The sequence below is a fragment of the Nelumbo lutea genome, chromosome 6, assembly GCF_056320005.1.
Source record: "Nelumbo lutea isolate HS-2025 chromosome 6, American lotus-T2T, whole genome shotgun sequence".
NCBI lineage: Eukaryota > Viridiplantae > Streptophyta > Magnoliopsida > Proteales > Nelumbonaceae > Nelumbo > Nelumbo lutea.
The window spans coordinates 17,916,394-17,933,631 of NC_142689.1; the positions used below are offsets into that span (position 1 = coordinate 17,916,394).

Below are 17,238 nucleotides of genomic sequence, written 5' to 3' on the forward strand. Positions count from 1 at the left end.
ACCAGTCCGTGGAAAAAAGCTTTTACGAGATTTACAGATTCACAGACCTCTGATGGGGATGAAGGTTTTTCTACTGATAATAGCTCGGGAATAGGGAGCACTTCCGGCTACAAAAGATACTCTTTTTCAATTGCGGATTTGGGAGACATAAACAACCATGGGGATATAGTGAGACTTTTAACGAAAATTCCTTGAAGGCTTCAATAGAGACTTGCTTGGATTCTGAGACGGGGGATATAGAGGTATGTGCACAAAAGGATGGGGAAATAGGAGTTTCCAGGAAGAGACCTTGTCAACCGACCAGTTGGCACTTGGCACTTTGGCAGGGGATGTTTAGAGGTATTTTTGTCTTCGGGACCGACTGAAGGAGAATATGAGGTCCTTATCCAAACTCTGCTCTTTAGATCTGTCTCGTGCTGAAAGGTTATTTAGATCTCATGCCTCAGAATGCCGATGTTTTTCCCTTTCAAGTCTTCATCCATCTGCCAAAATCCCAGAGAAACCGCAAACAGACGCCAGGGGTATTGATCCCCTGTTCCGAGAGATCGTAGAGATTATAGGAACTGATAATCTCAGACCTCGAGAAAGTCCAATCGGGGTTTCTGTATCTCAAGAAACTCGCGTAAGAGCTGCAGGGTTAAGAGAGGAATTACCACCTGGCACTGGACATGTTCGTCAATTTGCCGATGAGAGTATCGGACTTGATTATGAGAAAACATTGATACCGAAGGATATCCAATTGGCAACTCCGGATGTAAATGATGTTAGCCCTATTGTTCACAAGGTAACAGAGATCGTGCGGGCTGAAAATAATGTAAGTCCCATGGAAAAACGTTCGGAAAACTTGGGCATTCAGTTCGATTCAAAGGTTGTGGAGAAAGTACTGAAGAGATGCTTTAAAGTACGAAATTTAGCTTTTAGGTTCTTTAAATGGGTGCAGCTCAGGGCAGGGTTTCGCGACACTACTGGGACTTACAATACAATGATATATATTGCTGGGGAAGCAAAGGAATTTGATCTCGTGGAAAAACTAGTTGAGGAAATGGAGAACAAGTTGTGTCCGAAGGATATAAAGACATGGACCATTCTCATATCTCACTATGGGAAGGCAAAACTTATTGGAAAAGCCTTGCTGATCTTCGAAAAAATGAGGAAATCTGATTGCACACCAGATCGGACAGCTTTTAAAATCATTATCCAGTTTCTATGTACTGCAGGAAAAGCAGAGATTGCATTAGAGTTTTACAGGGAGATGGTTCTTAAGGACATAGTGGTAGATATAAATTTGTATAAGCTGTTATTGAACTGCTTATCAAGGTCAGGAGATTTCTCAGCTGTTAGAATGGTTGGAGAAGACATGATCAAAGTCTCTCAGATTCCTGAGAATATAGTTTATTCTTGTCTTCTTAAGAGTTACTGCATTTCAGGGAGTATTAGAGAGGCCTTAGAATTGATTCACGAACTTAGAAATAAAATGATAACCCTTGATTGTGGAAGTCTTGAAATTCTGGTGAAAGGCCTATGTAGGGCTGATAGGATTGGTGATGCTTTAGAAATTGTTGATATCATGAAGAACAGTCACATTCTTGATGGTAAGGCTTATGGGATTGTCATCAATGGTTACTTGAAGAGAAATGAAATTTCAAAGGCATTGTAGCTCTTCTTTATTATTAAAGAATCTGGGCACTTACCTACTGCTTCTACTTACACTGAGCTAATGCAACACCTCTTCCGGTCAAATGAGTATCAAAGAGCCTGTGAGCTATATGAAGACATGCTTGTTAATAGGATTGAACCGGATACTGTGGCAACCATGGCTTTGGTTGCAGGTCTTATTCGCCACAACCATGTTTCTGTAGCATGGGAAATATTCAGAAATATGAAGGAAAAAGGAATCATGGTTACTCAGAAATTATATTCAGTATTCATTAGGGAACTTTGTAGAGCTTCAAAAACAAATGAGGCCTTTGAGCTTTTGAGTGAAATGTGGAATTCCAAAATTAACATTGGAGATGGAATATTCCATTTGGTTATATCTTCTTTAGATGAGAAAGGAGAATTGGAGAAAGCAGAAAAGGTCAAGGGAATGAGCAGAGCCACTAAACTTTGCACTCAACAAGATGAATCAATTGGTTTACCTGCAACTCATCAATCCCTATGTGGAGGAGTGACATGGTTTTTAATGCATATGAACCACAACAACTTGGTCAAAGTGTAAACTCTAATCAATTACGGCTATGCAGGACCAGTGCTCACTTGGTACAGTTACTGCCTGAGGTTTACAGTAACCATAATCTGCAGGAAGTATGTAACATTTTGTCATCTTCCATGAAATGGTGCTTAATGCAAGAAGCATTGGAAAAATGCAAAATCAAATTCACTCCTGAACTTGTTTTAAAGGTTCTTCATAAATGTCAAAAACATGGTTATGTTGCATTACATTTTTTCTCATGGATGGGTCAACAGCCTGGTTATAGACACAATACAGAAACCTATAACATGAGCATCAAAATTGCAGGATGTGCAAAAGATTATAAACATATGAGAAATCTTTATCATGAAACGAGAAGAAGAGGCTGCTTAGTAACATCAGATACATGGACTATTATGATCCTGCAATATGGTCGAGCAGGCCTGACAAAGATTGCTTTGAAGAAATTTCAAGAGATGAAGTTTGATGAATGTAAAGCAACATGGAGTACGTACAAGTATTTGATAATAGCCCTTTGTGGGAGGAAAGGCTGTAAAGTGGATGAGGCCATCAAAATGTTCAATAGATGATTTACACTGGGTTTATGCCTGACAAAGAATTGATTGAGATCTACCTTCATAGTTTGTGTGATGTAGGTAAGTTGTCAGATGCTAGGAGATGTGTAGAATCCTAATGTAAGGGAGGTTTCACAATTCCACTTGGTTATTCCTTGTTAATTCGTGCTCTTTGCCGAGCAGGGAGGTTAGACAAGGCTCTTGCATTAGCAAAAGAGATAGGGGAAGAATGGCCTAATTTAGATCAACATATTTATGGAAGCCTTGTTCATTGAATGCTACGAGAGAGAAAGTTAAATGAGGCCCTTGCTAAGGTTGAAACAATGAAACAGATGGGTGTTTATCCCACAGTTCATGTATATACATCCTTGATAACCCACTTTTTTAAGGATAAACAGGTTGGGAAGGCCTTGGAAATGTTTAAGAAAATGATAGAAGAGGGTTGTGAACCAACTATTGTTACTTATTATGCATTTATTTGTGGATATATGAATGTTGTAAGGCTTACTTAATTGTTACTTTATAGCTGTTGTTAGTAGGCTGTCGGTCAGTTACTTGTTTTTTCTTTTTCTTATTATTTTGATTCTAGGATGTGCCGTTAGCGGCAAACTTGTAATTTTTGATTCTTTTATGAAGTTAATGTAAATAGAAAACTGGCGGTAGCCAAAGGGAGACTTTTTCCTCTCAACCGTACCTCTCTCTTCCTTTTCTCCCTCTCTCTCTCTCTCTCTCCCCCTTGATCTCCATGAATCATCACATGGTATCAGAACAATTTTTTTCTGGGTTGAAAAAGACCTACGATCTCTCCTGCCCACTCTTTAAAAGTTTTTGGACGTGGTAGTTCTGTGGAAACCCTAGCAGGTTTCTGGCGGTTGTTTCTGTAGAAACCCTAGCAATTTTCTAGTGGTAGTTTTTTGTGGAAACCCTAGTAGTTTTTTGACGGCAGTTTTTAGGGAAACCCTAGTAGTTTTTTTTTCTGGCGGCAGCTTCTGTGATTTCTTTTTCTTGGTCGTAATACCAAGAAAACCCTAGTCGGATAAGGGCGATGCTGGTGCAGACTCCTTTGTTCGATGCTGTGAAGTCAAGTTCAGATTAGCACCTTCGTACAAGTGCTGAACAGGTGTGTTTTTTTCGTTTCAGTTTGTCTCAGCCTTCTTTGGCTGATGGTGTGTAGGGCTCATGCCTTTGTTATATAGTTATTTGTTTGGACGTTGGATGGTTAGGCTGTGCGAGCTACAGTCAGACTGATTGTAATGTCTGTATTGGTGGTGCTAAATCGATTACCGGACTGGTTTAGTGACTGGTTGTGTTGACTGAACCCTTTGTTCTCAACATTATTTTTTGTTCTCTTGCTCACATTCTAGGAGTAAACTCCCTAAGGGTTGGTACTCTGATTGTGGCTGCTATGTTGTTGGGTGGTGTTTGGATTGTTTTTCAGTAGTATTCGATGGCAAGTCATGAATTAACTTCATCAGGGGCTACACCAACTTGCAACACAACGGGTATGGGAGGTGAAAACATGGTTTTTCCCATGCCAATTACCCCTTTAAATGGTCTGAACTACTTGAAGTGGGCTAAGAGTGTAAAACTCTATGTAACCGCAAGGGGTAAAGCTGGTTACATCAATGGAAGGGTGAAATAACCCAAGGGTGAGACGACCGAACATGATAGGTGGAACCAAGAAAACAGTATGGTGATGTCTTGGCTCCTCGCAGCCATGGAACCTGATGTGAAAAAGAACTTTATGTGGGTAGGCACCGCTAGTGAGATCTGGGAATATGCCAAAACTACCTATTCTGAGCAAAGGCATTACGCCAAGGTTTACCAGTTACAAGCTGAATCCTCAACATGTAAACAGGGAAACCGTAGATTGTCTTCATACTATTCAGCCCTTACCTCCATATGAAAGGAATTGAACCATTATCAGGCCATAGAGTGGAAGCACGATGGTGATGCTAAGGCCTATATGAAGCTGGTCTCTCAGCAACGGGTGTTTGCTTTCTTGTTGGGACTGGACCTTGCATATGAACCGTTGATGGTGCAGATCCTAGGAAGCAAAGAGTTGCTTACGGTTCACGTGGTATACTCCCTTGTTCAATCTGAAGAAAGCAGGCGGAATGTGATGGTTACAATTGAGGGGGAGCAACAAGTTGCTTTGGTTACAATGAATAATAACTCCACGAGAAAAGTGACCCTAAGAAGGCGGATGATAAAGATAAGTTGTTCTGTACCCACTATCGACGTTCACGAAATACACGTGACACTTGTTGGGACATCCACGGGAAACCCAATTGGGCAACAAAGAATCAAGAACAGGGTAAAGGTCAAGGTCAAGGTCATTAGAAGAAAATGAGCACAACACATGTGGCAATCCAAGATACTCAAGTTGTCGGTAATACCTGGGACCACCCTAATAAGTCTGACCCCAAGGAGGATATAATAAATTCTTTTAGAGAGCACCTGGAATCTTATGGTAGGGCTTTGTGGCAAATGGACAACTCAATCACTGGTACTCTCTCTACTTCATTTGCATCTACTTCAGGTAATATGGCTTCTGCATTCCATGTCACTCCTACAGATTCCCCTTGGATCATTGACTTAGGGGCCTCCAACCGCATGACCGGTAAGCCTAACTTGTTTCAGTCTTATAGCCTTTTGTCAGGAAGGGATAGAGTGGGACTTGCAGATGGCTCTTTTTCTTCCATTGCAGGCCAATGATCAATATCCCTTCCCCATGGCCTTAATCTGAATTGTGTATTGCATGTCCCTCAGCTTCCTATAAATTTGCTTTCAATTAGTAGCATTACAAACTTCTTGAATTGCAGTGTGACATTTTTTGCTGATTCATGTCAGTTGAGCAAACAATGTAGAATAATTTTTCACTCAAGTAATAAAAGATCAAATGCTCATTTTCATGTTGTGTATTCTGATGTATGGGGGCCTACAAATGTAATCTCTGAGGTCGGATATAAGTATTTTATTACGTTAATTGATGATTACTTTCGCTATACATGGGTAATTCCTATGCGTAGTAGAGACGAAGTTCCAAAGATAGTGAAAGACTTCCAGAGGATGGTGTTTACGCAGTTCCATGTTGAAATACAGATTTTCCAATCTGATAATGCAAAAAAAAATACTTCCATGGGGAGATCAATGAGTTCTTTGCCTCACACAGATCTATTCATAGGAGCTCATGCGCCAGAACACCACAACAGAATGGTGTTGCAGAAAGGAAAAACAAACACCTTCTTGAGGTAGCCTGTGGGATGATGTTACACATAAATGTCTCAAAAAGGTGTTGGGTGGATGCTATAATTGCAGCTGCATATGTCATCAACTGCATGCCCTCCAGAGTACTGAATTACATGGCCCTTCATCAATTATTGTATCCCTAGTCTCCTTTATTTTTCATACCCATGAGAGTTTTTGGTTGTCGGGCCTTTGTCCATGATTTGTCTCCATCCCGAGGTAAGTTAGACCATCGGTCCATTCCTTGTGTCTTTCTGGTGTACCCCTCCTCTAAAAAAGGGTATCGGTGCTTTGATCCAGTTAGTCGTAATTTTTTTGTGTCTATGGATGTGTTATTCTTTGAGTCTGAGCCATTCTTCCCTTCTCCTCAGGGGGAGAGTCGTAGTGTGGAAGAGGAGAAGCAGGTTCAGGTATCTCTTCCTTTTATTTCGGACCTTATTCCCTTTCGTGTCTTCCAACGTACACGTCGGAGAGATCAGCGGTGTGATAGAGATATGGAGCAACCAAACACTGGACAACTAACATCATCAGATTCCCAGGAGGTAAGTCCACCCCCTAACCCTACTCCTACTGTGGATGACTTTGACATTCTTATTACCCAACGAAAGGGAGTCAAGTCTTGCACTACCAAACACCCCATTACCCATTTTGTCTCCTATGACCACATTTCCCCCTTGTACCAAGCTTTCTTATCGGTAGTTGATTGCATCCCTGTTCCCAAGAATGTTGCAGAAGCCTTAAAATGCCCTGAATGGGTAGATGTCATGAAGAAGGAGATTAATGCTCTCCACAAAAATCAGACTTGGGAATTGGTGGATCTTCCAAAGGGGAAAGACCCCATGGGGTGCAAATGGGTGTTCACGGTTAAGCACAAGGCAGATGGAACAGTTGAAAGGTATAAAGCAAGATTAGTAGCCAAAGGGTACATACAAGTATACGGGGTTGACTATGATGAGACTTTTGCCCCAATGGCTAAGATGAACTCAATTAGGGTTCTCCTATCCTTAGCTGCTAATCTTAACTGGGAATTGCATCAACTAGACATAAAGAATGCTTTCCTGAATGGTGACTTAGAAGAAGAAGTATACATGGTTTAACCCCCTGGATTCTATGCCAACGGGAGTGAAAATAAGGTGTGCAAGCTGCGAAAGTCTCTCTATGGATTAAAACAGTCTCCCATAGCTTGCTTCATTAAGTTTCACATGGTAGTTCAAGAGATGGGCTTCAAACAATGTCAGTCTGATCATACACTCTTTGTGAAGAGATATCAGGAACTGGTTGTTGTATTGATAGTGTGTGTAGACGATATCATCATTACAGGAAGTTGGAGCTTAGAGATACAGAACTTGAAACAATTCCTTACATCTAAATTTCAAGTGAAAGATCTAGGCCTCCTGAAATATTTCCTTGGGATTGAAGTTGCCCGCTCAGAAAAGGGTATCTTTGTCTCTCAAAGGAAATACACCCTTGATCTATTACGAGATACCGGTAAATTAGGTGCAAGGTCAGCAGATACTCCTATGGATGTGGACCACAAGCTAGGTGACTGTGTTGGTGAACCTCTGAAAGATGTGAAACAGTTCCAAAGGTTAGTGGGAAAACTGATTTTTTTGTCCATGACTCGTCCAGACATTGCCTGTTTCGTTGGAGTCCTGAGCCAGTTTATGCACTCTCCTAAGAAACCACACATAGAGGCAACAGAGAGAGTCTTTAGATACTTGAAGAAATATCTAGGAATAGGCCTACTATTCAGTAAACACAATCACCTAAAGGTGGAAGTCTTTACAGATGCTGGTTGGGCAGGAGCTGTGGATGATAGAAAGTTTACTAGTGGGTATTGCACATTTGTGGGAGGAAATCTGGTGACCTGGAAAAGCAAGAAACAAAGTGTGGTAGCAAGGTCAAGTGCTGAAGCTAAATATAGAGCTATGGCACATGGGGTGGCTGAAGTCCTTTGGCTAAATAATCTTCTAGGGGAGATTGGAGTTGTTGTTCATAGTCCTATGTCCCTTTACTGTGACAACAAGACTGCAATAAACATCGCCAGCAACCTAGTCCTACATGAGAGGACCAAGCACATTGAGGTGGATAGACACTTCATAAGGGAAAAACTGGAAAAAAGAGAAATTTGCAATCCTTATGTCAACTCCAATGAATAACTTGCTGATGTCCTTACAAAGGGGCTTCTATGCTCGCGGCACAATGAGTTATGTGACAAGCTGGGCATGATAGACATATTCAGCCCAACTTGAGGGGGAGTGTTGTAAGGCTTACTTAATTGTTACTTTATAGTCACTATTAGTAGGTTGTCGGCCAGTTACTTGTTTTTTCTTTTTCTTATTATTTTGATTCTAGGATGTGCCGCCAGGGGCATACTTATAATTTCTGATTCTTTTATGAATTTAATATAAATAGAAAACTGTCGGCAGCCAGAGGGAGACTTTTTCCTCTCAATCGTACCTCTCTCTTCCTTTTCTCTCTCTCTCTCCCTCGGTCTCCACGAATCATCACAATGACCATGGGGATGGTTGTTGATGCCTAGGATCTCTTCCACCGTATATCATTGAAAGGACCATTTCCTGATTTTAAAGCTTATTCAATGTTCATAACTTGTCTTTATAAGATAGGTAGACCTGAAGAAGCTTTGCAGCTTATCCATGAAATGTGCAATAATGAGATTTTCCCTAGTGCTGTTAATTTTCGGACAGTGTTTTATGGTCTAAACAGGGAAGGCAAACAAGACTTAGCTCATACTGTATTACCAAAAAAAAAAATGGGCTCATAATAGTAATAGAAAGTTTCTAAAATGAGTTTACATTCATTTATTCTGGTCCATATGTATTTCTTCCTACTCAACGAAACAAGACAAAAATCTGATGCTTCTTTTCCAACTCAGACATTTTGAATCGCCATCAAGCAGATTTTTTATTGATAAGGTAATAAAACTATTGGCGATTTCAAAGTACACTAGTAGGTTAGGTATACAAACTTATTTGGATACTGTCTTGCACATTCATGAAAATATGCCTGGTCTCTGGTATGTGCAATGTTTTCACTGAATAAGAGATCTCTATGAAATCAAGAACATCACACCTGAGGTTTATATTAGCCACGGATATTGCAGAATCTTTGGTCACAATGCCCACAACTGTTTATCCATAAGCAAACGGCAGGACATGTCTTGGTGTGGATGTCCCAAGTTGAGCAGCAGTGAGAGGATAGATCAAGTTTGTGGTGATCAGACTTGTTCATTGGTTGCTCTATCTTCTTATGATGAGTTAAACGAATGTGATTTTTCCATTCTATTAAGCTTGCCATTGCAATAACAGGTTCTTCTGATTTATGGTTTTGAATTAAAGCTATAAATGATCCCAAAATCTTGTTGCAGAAGACTCTGGACCCAGAAGATCTTATTCTCATTTAAGATGGCCAAGTCCAGGCACATGCTTTGCAAGGGCAAATCTCCCATAAAGACTGTAGCAAGCCAATAATTTTCAGATGATCTATTGGCAGTCTTTTGTCTTGAGGAAACGCCCTATTCTTACTGATTTATTCGCCAACACTGTTTATGATGCCATCAGGTCATTCTCTATTTTCTTCTATCTCCCCTGTTAAGAAAATATTTTGATTGTTTAGTTGTTGCATAATACTCTGTAATCATTGCCTCTGCTATGATATTTATGATAATCGCTTTTCCGTTGATCATATTTGCTTGCACAACTTTGTTTGGTTAGGATTAACTGATATGTGAAACCATTTTACATGGACAGACCCATGATCCCCGTTTTTGGCTGGGTGCTGATTCATTTGTATCGAATATTTTGTAATTTATATTCTTGCATAAATCCGGGGGGGAGTTAAGAGAGTTCCCTTGTCTCTGTATCTTCGAATTTTCTAATTATTTAAAGAATTTCAGTTACTGATACAAAAAATAGGGACTTAGTGATTAATTCAATTTACCAGCCGTCAAAGTGCTCACTAAAGGCAAAGCAAACGGCCATTCACATGTGCTGAATGTACACCAAAGGTCCACAGGCAACTTGTGGAGTAATTCGTAGCACTTTTGGCAGAGCATCTTCATTGGGCCTATTCTTTTGATGATTGTAAGCCATGGCTAGAACTTACAGGCTCATTCATGGTTTTCCATGCTTACCGAGGACAGATCATATAGTTCCTGTATACCTCAGTAATCTGACCGATTCCCATGGAAAGGAATGCCTCGGAATTGATAGCTGTACAGAGTGGAATGTTTCAATCTTGAAGAGAACCACTTAGCTCTGCAGTCTGCACTATAGCAAAAGCTTAACACTTGACCTTCTTCCGAGTTACCCGAAATAGTTGTTTCTCAAAATTCATATTTGCACAAAATATAAGACCATGGAGAACCACATTTTAAATGAATATTCAACAGAAAAGGTCTGATAAGTGGAGGCCAGTCGATGGAGTATAGAAGAGAATGGAGGAAGAGAATAACTTTGTGGAGGCCAGTCGATGGAGAAAGTATCTCGAGGTGGAGGCGAAGAACTTTCTGTTGGAAGAACTAAAGAATCAGAGGGCAGATTAGTTTGAAAATCAGGGAAGCTAAGATAGCTACGGTGACGTTGGTAGGATTGAATGTGGTGGAGTGGCTCACTGATTTTGTAGTTACAGCGAGTACAAAAGGGAAGGATAGGTGCTGGAAAGAATTCCAAGCAGAGATGGGAAGGAGATACGTGGTGGAATGCACGAAAAATAAAAAAGGATTCTTCATAACTCTCTCAGGGCATTTTAACAGTACCAGGAAGCAAATGGTATGCTTCCCGGAAGGAAGAAAGAGCCAGGGGTGGACTGAAATAGCCAAGGCATTGAGAGAGTTTATGTCTAGAATGAAAATGAAGAAGGAAAAAGTTTTGGAAAAGAAGGTGAGAGAGGATCTCTTGAGGACAGAAGTGGACCTGGAGTCCCCTAACCAATTGGCCCCGACTGTGACGCAAGATGGAAATAGAGCGGCAATCTTGTTATCGGCAGATAAAAGAGAGTGGTCTAGCAAGCTGGTTGTTGAAGTTGATAAACCAGGGAGAAGCTGGGAGGAGGTTGCTATTTTGGTGACAAAACAGTTGAGGATGAAAACCACATTTGTATTAACGCCTTTTGATGGGTGTAAAGCTCTGCTTGATCCCCTGGATTAACAACCCAGCAGTTGAGGCTGAATGTATGCAAGATAAGCTGGGCTCGGTGAATATCTTCAGGTGGTCTCCTTCATCAAACTCGAAGGAATTTCCAGTAATGGATGGAGTAAAAGTGCGTGTGGTTGGTCTTCCCTTCCATCTTTGGAAGGATGAAGTAGCAGAAGCCATCGCAGCATTGTGTGGAGCAAGACTGTCTGGTGTTTTTTGGGGAGACCTCAGGTCCGTCGCACTTCTACTAAATGGGGTAAAGCCTGAGGAGATTCCCAGGAAAGTGAACCTGAGAGTAGAAGGAACTTTCATGGCGGTCTGGTTGACTTCCTCCATTGAAGCTGAAATGTGGAGGGATGCTTGAAGGGAGGAAGATGGTAAGGCTGAAGAAGAAACCTTACGTGGCAGCAAGGGGTTGGCAATCCTGAAAAGAAGAGAGATTTACACAGAAAAGGCCAAGCAAGGTTTTGGAAATTCAAAAGCCTTGCTGAAGATGGAAAGTCATAAGCGTGTTCAACAAGGCACTAGCTGGGCCTCTGACAGAACGTTTGCACAAGCTGTCACAGATGGCATTAAAACCAACTCCTTAAACACACATGGTCGTATGGGAAAAGGTAATAAGGAGGTTGCAAGTTCGCTTGAATTAAAGTCACAAGACAAGTGGGAAGCTGAACCGTTGGGCCTCTTAAAGTTATTTAGGGCCCAATCCAATCCAGGCCAGGTAATAGGGAGTGGGCCTACTCAAATAGGTGGGCCCGGTCCAAATAATAGAAGAAAGGACAGAATAATTAGTGGGCCGAACTCTATGGGCTTATCTAAGGGGGGACAAAGGGTCCACCCAGCAGGTCTACATACAACTCTACCTTGCAATTCTGGGCCCAGTAGGCCCGAAAGGTTAAGTGGGCTATACTTAACTGACCCAAGATCCAGGAGGGTGCGTGATGACTTAAAGGTGCACGTGATAAGGCATGAACCTAAGGCAGACAGTAAAATGGGTATACCATCGTCTTCATCGAGCTCTCTCTCTTGCTCTAACAGTTCAGCGCAGGTATCCAGTTCTTTATAGTCGAGTCCCTCGAAGATGGTACAATGTGACCTGGAGCACCGTAACCCGAGGTGTGTGAAGAGCAGTGCGGATTCCGACTCAGATTCGGACAGATTGACAGATGTTGAAGAAATCTCTGACTCGGATTCAGAAGCTGGAGAAACCATCAGCTTGGGAAGTATCGACCTCCAAAAACCATAAGATATGATGGAGGAGGATAGCTTAAACACTGATCTACTATTCCTAGAGGAAGAAACGGATCTGCAAGACCATGGAAATGTCCAAACGCAGCGAAGATTGAGCCTTAACAGCGGTGGCAAACCGGGTATGCCAGACAAAAGTCAGATGAAGTTGGAAACACTTAAAAGGTGCGGCAGATAACATCCCCGCCAATGAACGAGTCTATTCCATGGGCGCAGCATAATCAGGTTTTCAGGCCAGAGAGACAGGAATCAGACATGGAGCCTTATCTAAGGATTCAGGCAGAGGGAAAGATTAGCGAAGTTTCTTTGACTGTAGAGGGCAAAAAAGTACTGGTTGAACCTAGTCCAATTCCACGGCTGAGTCAGGAAAAGGGGAAGGGCCAAAGCCTTGACTCCAAGAATTGATACTCAACATCCGGTCCACATACTACCATCTCTGCTACATTCAGTGAAGCCTGTCCATTTGGGTTTAGATACTAATATGGGTTCTTTGCCTTTAACAGATGTCCTGGAATCTTAACCAGCCCAACTAATTGGCAGCAGGGGAGTGGTGATTGATATTGATGGAGTCCATACTGAGAAGGCTGTTGGATTGGTAGAGAGGAATCAAGAGGAATTAGAATGGATTTGGGAGCAGATTTGTGTCATGTTGGAGGAATATAAACAGAAGGAGGAAATGCTAGAGGTGATTCCAAATAACCCTGAACATGAGGCAAGATCCAATGGATTGGGGCAAGAATTAGGAAATACAGGGCAGAACAGGAAGTTAGTTGGAAATAAGGGTAGGAAAAAGAAGAAAAAGTTTGAAGTAGAGAGACTAATAATGGACATTGAAGGGGATATTGAGTTCAGTGGCAGAGGGGAAAGGAAAAAGGGTTCTAAATGAAGGAACACAATACCGGAGGGCTAAATTCTTGAAGGTAAATGAAGATAATCAGTTGGAATGTAAGGGGTTTGGCAGTGCTAGAAAGAGGAGATCAATTAAGGAGTTATTTAGGAGAGAAAGACCTGATGTTGTGATGCTACAAGAGACAAAATTAGCTGAATTGGATAGGAGATGGGTTAGAGAGGTTTGGAAAATAAGAAGGGTAAGATGGTGCTCAGCTCCATGTGGGGAGCTTCGGGGGAAATAGTTACGTTGTGGAGGGAGGACTTCGTAGAACCAGTAGAGGAGTTAATAGGAAACTTCACTGTATCCCTAAAATTCAGGATGGTGGAAGATGGTTTCACTTGGGTGCTAACAAATGTGTATGGTCCAACTAATCATAGAGAGAGGAATGAGTTATGGGAGGAGCTTCATGGAATTCAAGGTTTATGGGAAGGCCCTTGGTATTTGGGAGGCGACTTTAATGCAATAAGATTCACAATTGAGTCAAATAGTCCCAGACAGGCCATCACAACTAGTATGAGGAAGTTTAATGAATTCATTAATTCTTGTGAGTTACGAGGTCCAACTAATCATAGAGAGAGGAATGAGTTATGGGAGGAGCTTCATGGAATTCAAGGTTTATGGGAAGGCCCTTGGTATTTGGGAGGCGACTTTAATGCAATAAGATTCACAATTGAGTCAAATAGTCCCAGACAGGCCATCACAACTAGTATGAGAAAGTTTAATGAATTCATTAATTCTTGTGAGTTACGAGAGCTTCCTTTGCTACAGGCTACCTACACTTGGTCCAACTTCCAAGAAAACCCAATTTGCTCGAAGCTTGATAGGTTCCTATTTAATGAGGGTTGGGAGAGCCATTGGAGAGGTTTGGTGGCTAAGGCCCTACCTAGGATAACCTCTGATCATTGCCCTATAGAAGTAGGACAAGAACCTTTTGGTAATGGGCCCAGACCATTCAAATTTGAGAATATGTGGCTAACACATCAGGATTTTTTGCCTAAGGTTAAGGAATGGTGGAGGGAAGAGATGAGAGAGGTTTGTTCTGGTAACACTGTTCATTTTTGGGAGGATATTTGGGTAGGAGACACCTTTAAAGGATTTGTTCCCTTCACTATTTTCTGTTTCTTTGTACAAAAAAGAGGTGGTCTCAAAATTTGTCTCATCTTTGAACACCCTTAGATCGTACTTGAGATCTTGGGTTTTGTAGAGGACTTAGGGATGATGAAATTGAATCTCTTTATGTATTGCTTGGTTGGCTTAACCATGTTTGTTTGGATCCTTCCAAGCCAGATAAGAGGGTATGGACTCCTAGACCCAATGGAACCTTCACTTGTGCTTCTTTCTTCAAGTCCATCTCTCAACTTTCTACTCACCAACCCTTTTCATCAAAAGAAATTTGGTGCAGGCCAGTTCCCCAAAAAATTTTGGCGTTTTGTTGGAAAGTATTCCATGGGAAAGTAAACACTCTAGATAACCTACAAAAGAGAAGACCTTTCCTTTGTATTTCTCCTAATTGGTGTATCCTCTGTAGAGCTCACAGTGTATCCTCTTTCGTTGTTTGGGAGTAGTTGGAGTCTACCAGCAGAAGTTCACATGCTCTTCAACCATTCTACCTTTTATTGGCCTACAACAATAGGGAGAATTATGTGGAGATGTGCTCGTGCTGCCTTGATTTGGACTCTTTGGGAATAAAGGAATTTTAGATATTTTCAAGAAAAGGAAAGGAGCAGTCAGGAATTGAAAGACTATGTGTTAAATAGGGCAATACCTTGGCTGAAGACCTTGGAAATCTTTCATCAATTCTCCTTTAATGACCTTTGGAGAAATTGGTCAGCAGTAGCGAGGTGTTCATCTCTAAAGGACAAATCAATTACAAGCTGGTCTCCTCCATCCGAAGGCTCACTGAAGTTGAACTTTGATGGAAGTAGCATGGGTAATCTAGGATTATTCGGAATGGGGGGTGCTTTGAGAAATGAGAAGGGAGAGATTTTGTTTCTCTACTCAAGTCCCTTGAGAATTGGGGACTCCCTCAGGGCAGAACTTTTAGCTGCTGTACAAGGGGTGAAATTTGCAAACCAGCTGGGGGTACAACACCTAACAATCGAGGGGGATTCCAAAGTGGTGGTGGGTTGGTTGAAAAATCCTGAAGAGGCTATGTGGCGTTACAAGAATGAAATGAAGAAATTTAGTTGGTTGGCAAGGAATATGTTGGTCACTGTACAGTGGATGGGGAGATCAGCAAATACTTTGTCAGATGTGTTAGCTAAGCAAGGGGTAAATAGGGAAGAATTGTTTTGGGCTCAGTTGCGATTCTTGCTTTTCTTTCCTAGTTTACTTGTAAGATTCAAGGAGGGGCTGCAGCTCGCGCCTCTCTCTGGGATGTTGTATGAAATCACTCTAAATCTGCTTTTGAATTAATACATTTATTATCATTCATAAAAAAAAGAGATGAGAGAAGTGAAATGGAATGGGGTTAGATTCCACAAAAAATTAAAAAGGTTGAGAGGCAAAATAATAGAATGGAATAGGGATCAATTTGGAAGAGTGGATGAGGTAAAAGCTAGATTATTTATTCAGATTGAGGATTTAGATGCAAAAGAATCCCAAGGAATGATGGATGAGCAAGACAGAGAAATAAGAAGGAAACTGAAAAAGGAGTTAGAGGAGATTTTGTTGAGGGAGGAGATTTCATAGAGACAAAAATCCAAATATAAGTGGATCAAGGAAAGGGATGAGAATACCAAATTTTTTCATGTTATGGCTAATGGGAGAAGAAGGAAAAATTTGATACTAAAGCTGGAGGTTGATGGTGTGGAGATAACCTCTCAAGAGGAGATTGCTAATAGGACTGTGGATCATTTCAAATCAATCTTTTAGAGACCTTTAGAGAATTGGTTAATAGTGGGGGGAGGAGAATTGGCCAACTTTGAACCAAACAGATAAGGGATGGCTAGAAAGAATGATTGAGGAAGAGGAAATTAAACAAGCTGTCTTTTCTATGGATAGGGCTAAGGAACCAGGTCCAGACGGATTTACAATGGCTTTTTATCAGGATTGTTGGGACAGTCAAAGAAGATTTAATTGGAGCCTTTAGAGAATTTGAGGACAAACATGTTGTGAGTCCTGGAATCAATGCCAATTTTCTAGCCTTAATTCCTAAAAAGAGTGATGCCAAACACCCCAAAGATTTTCGGCCAATCAGCCTGGTGACAAGAATCTATAAGATTCTGGCATAAGTGCTCTTTAGGAGGATCAAAGCAGTTCTACCTTCTCTCATTAGCCAAGCACAAGGAGCCTTTATACGGGATAGACAAATTACGGATCAGATCCTTATTGCAAATGAGTGTGGAAGAGATGAGGAGATCAGGTAGAAAAGGATTTGTCTACAAATTAGACTTGGAGAAGGCCTATGATTTACTGGATTGAAGTTTCTTGTTGGAGATGTCAAGAAGGCATGGATTTGGGGATAAATGGTGTAATTGGATAAGAGGATGTTTAAATTCTCGCTGTTATTCTGTTTTGGTGAATGGGGTTGTTAAGGACTTCTTTCCAGCCAATAGAGGTTTAAGACAAGGTGATCTACTTTCCCCTTTCCTCTTTACTCTTGTTGGTGATGCCTTCAGTAGAATGATCTCCAAAGCAAATGAGGAGGGCCAAATAAAGGGATGGAGAATAGGGAACAAAGGCATTCTAGTAACTCACCTTCAGTTTGCTGATGATATTGTTATTTTCTGTGAAGGGAATGAGTTAAGGTGGAAAACCTTAAGAATCTAATAAGAACCTTTGAGAGTGTCTCCAACTTGAGGGTAAACTTTGATAAAAGTTGTGTGGCTGGAGTAAATATGGAGAATAGGGAGATTGAATGCATTGTAGAGTGCTTAAGTTGCAACATTTCTTCCTGGCCTTTGACATACTTAGGGCTACCCTTAG

General features: G+C 41.2%; 1 protein-coding gene and 1 pseudogene across 2 annotated transcripts; both read left to right on the forward strand.

The window, feature by feature from the left end:
- On the forward strand, positions 1-3,454 carry LOC148847668 (putative pentatricopeptide repeat-containing protein At5g06400, mitochondrial pseudogene; annotated as a pseudogene). Its single transcript, XR_016100963.1, has one exon. The product of XR_016100963.1 is annotated as a putative pentatricopeptide repeat-containing protein At5g06400, mitochondrial pseudogene (transcript).
- Positions 3,455-12,202: 8,748 nt separating this feature from the next.
- Positions 12,203-14,626, forward strand: LOC148847669 (uncharacterized). The gene is made up of 2 exons (XM_088950790.1): positions 12,203-12,837; positions 12,923-14,626. Exon 2 carries the CDS (start codon positions 13,513-13,515, stop codon positions 14,485-14,487), a length of 975 nt encoding a protein of 324 aa, XP_088806916.1. The 5' UTR covers positions 12,203-12,837; positions 12,923-13,512; the 3' UTR covers positions 14,488-14,626.
- Positions 14,627-17,238: the final 2,612 nt, after the last annotated feature.

Coding starts and splice junctions, on each gene's coding strand:
- LOC148847669 (XM_088950790.1), top strand. CDS start 13,513: ATGGTGCTCAGCTCCATGTGGGGAGCTTCGGGGGAAATAGTTACGTTG.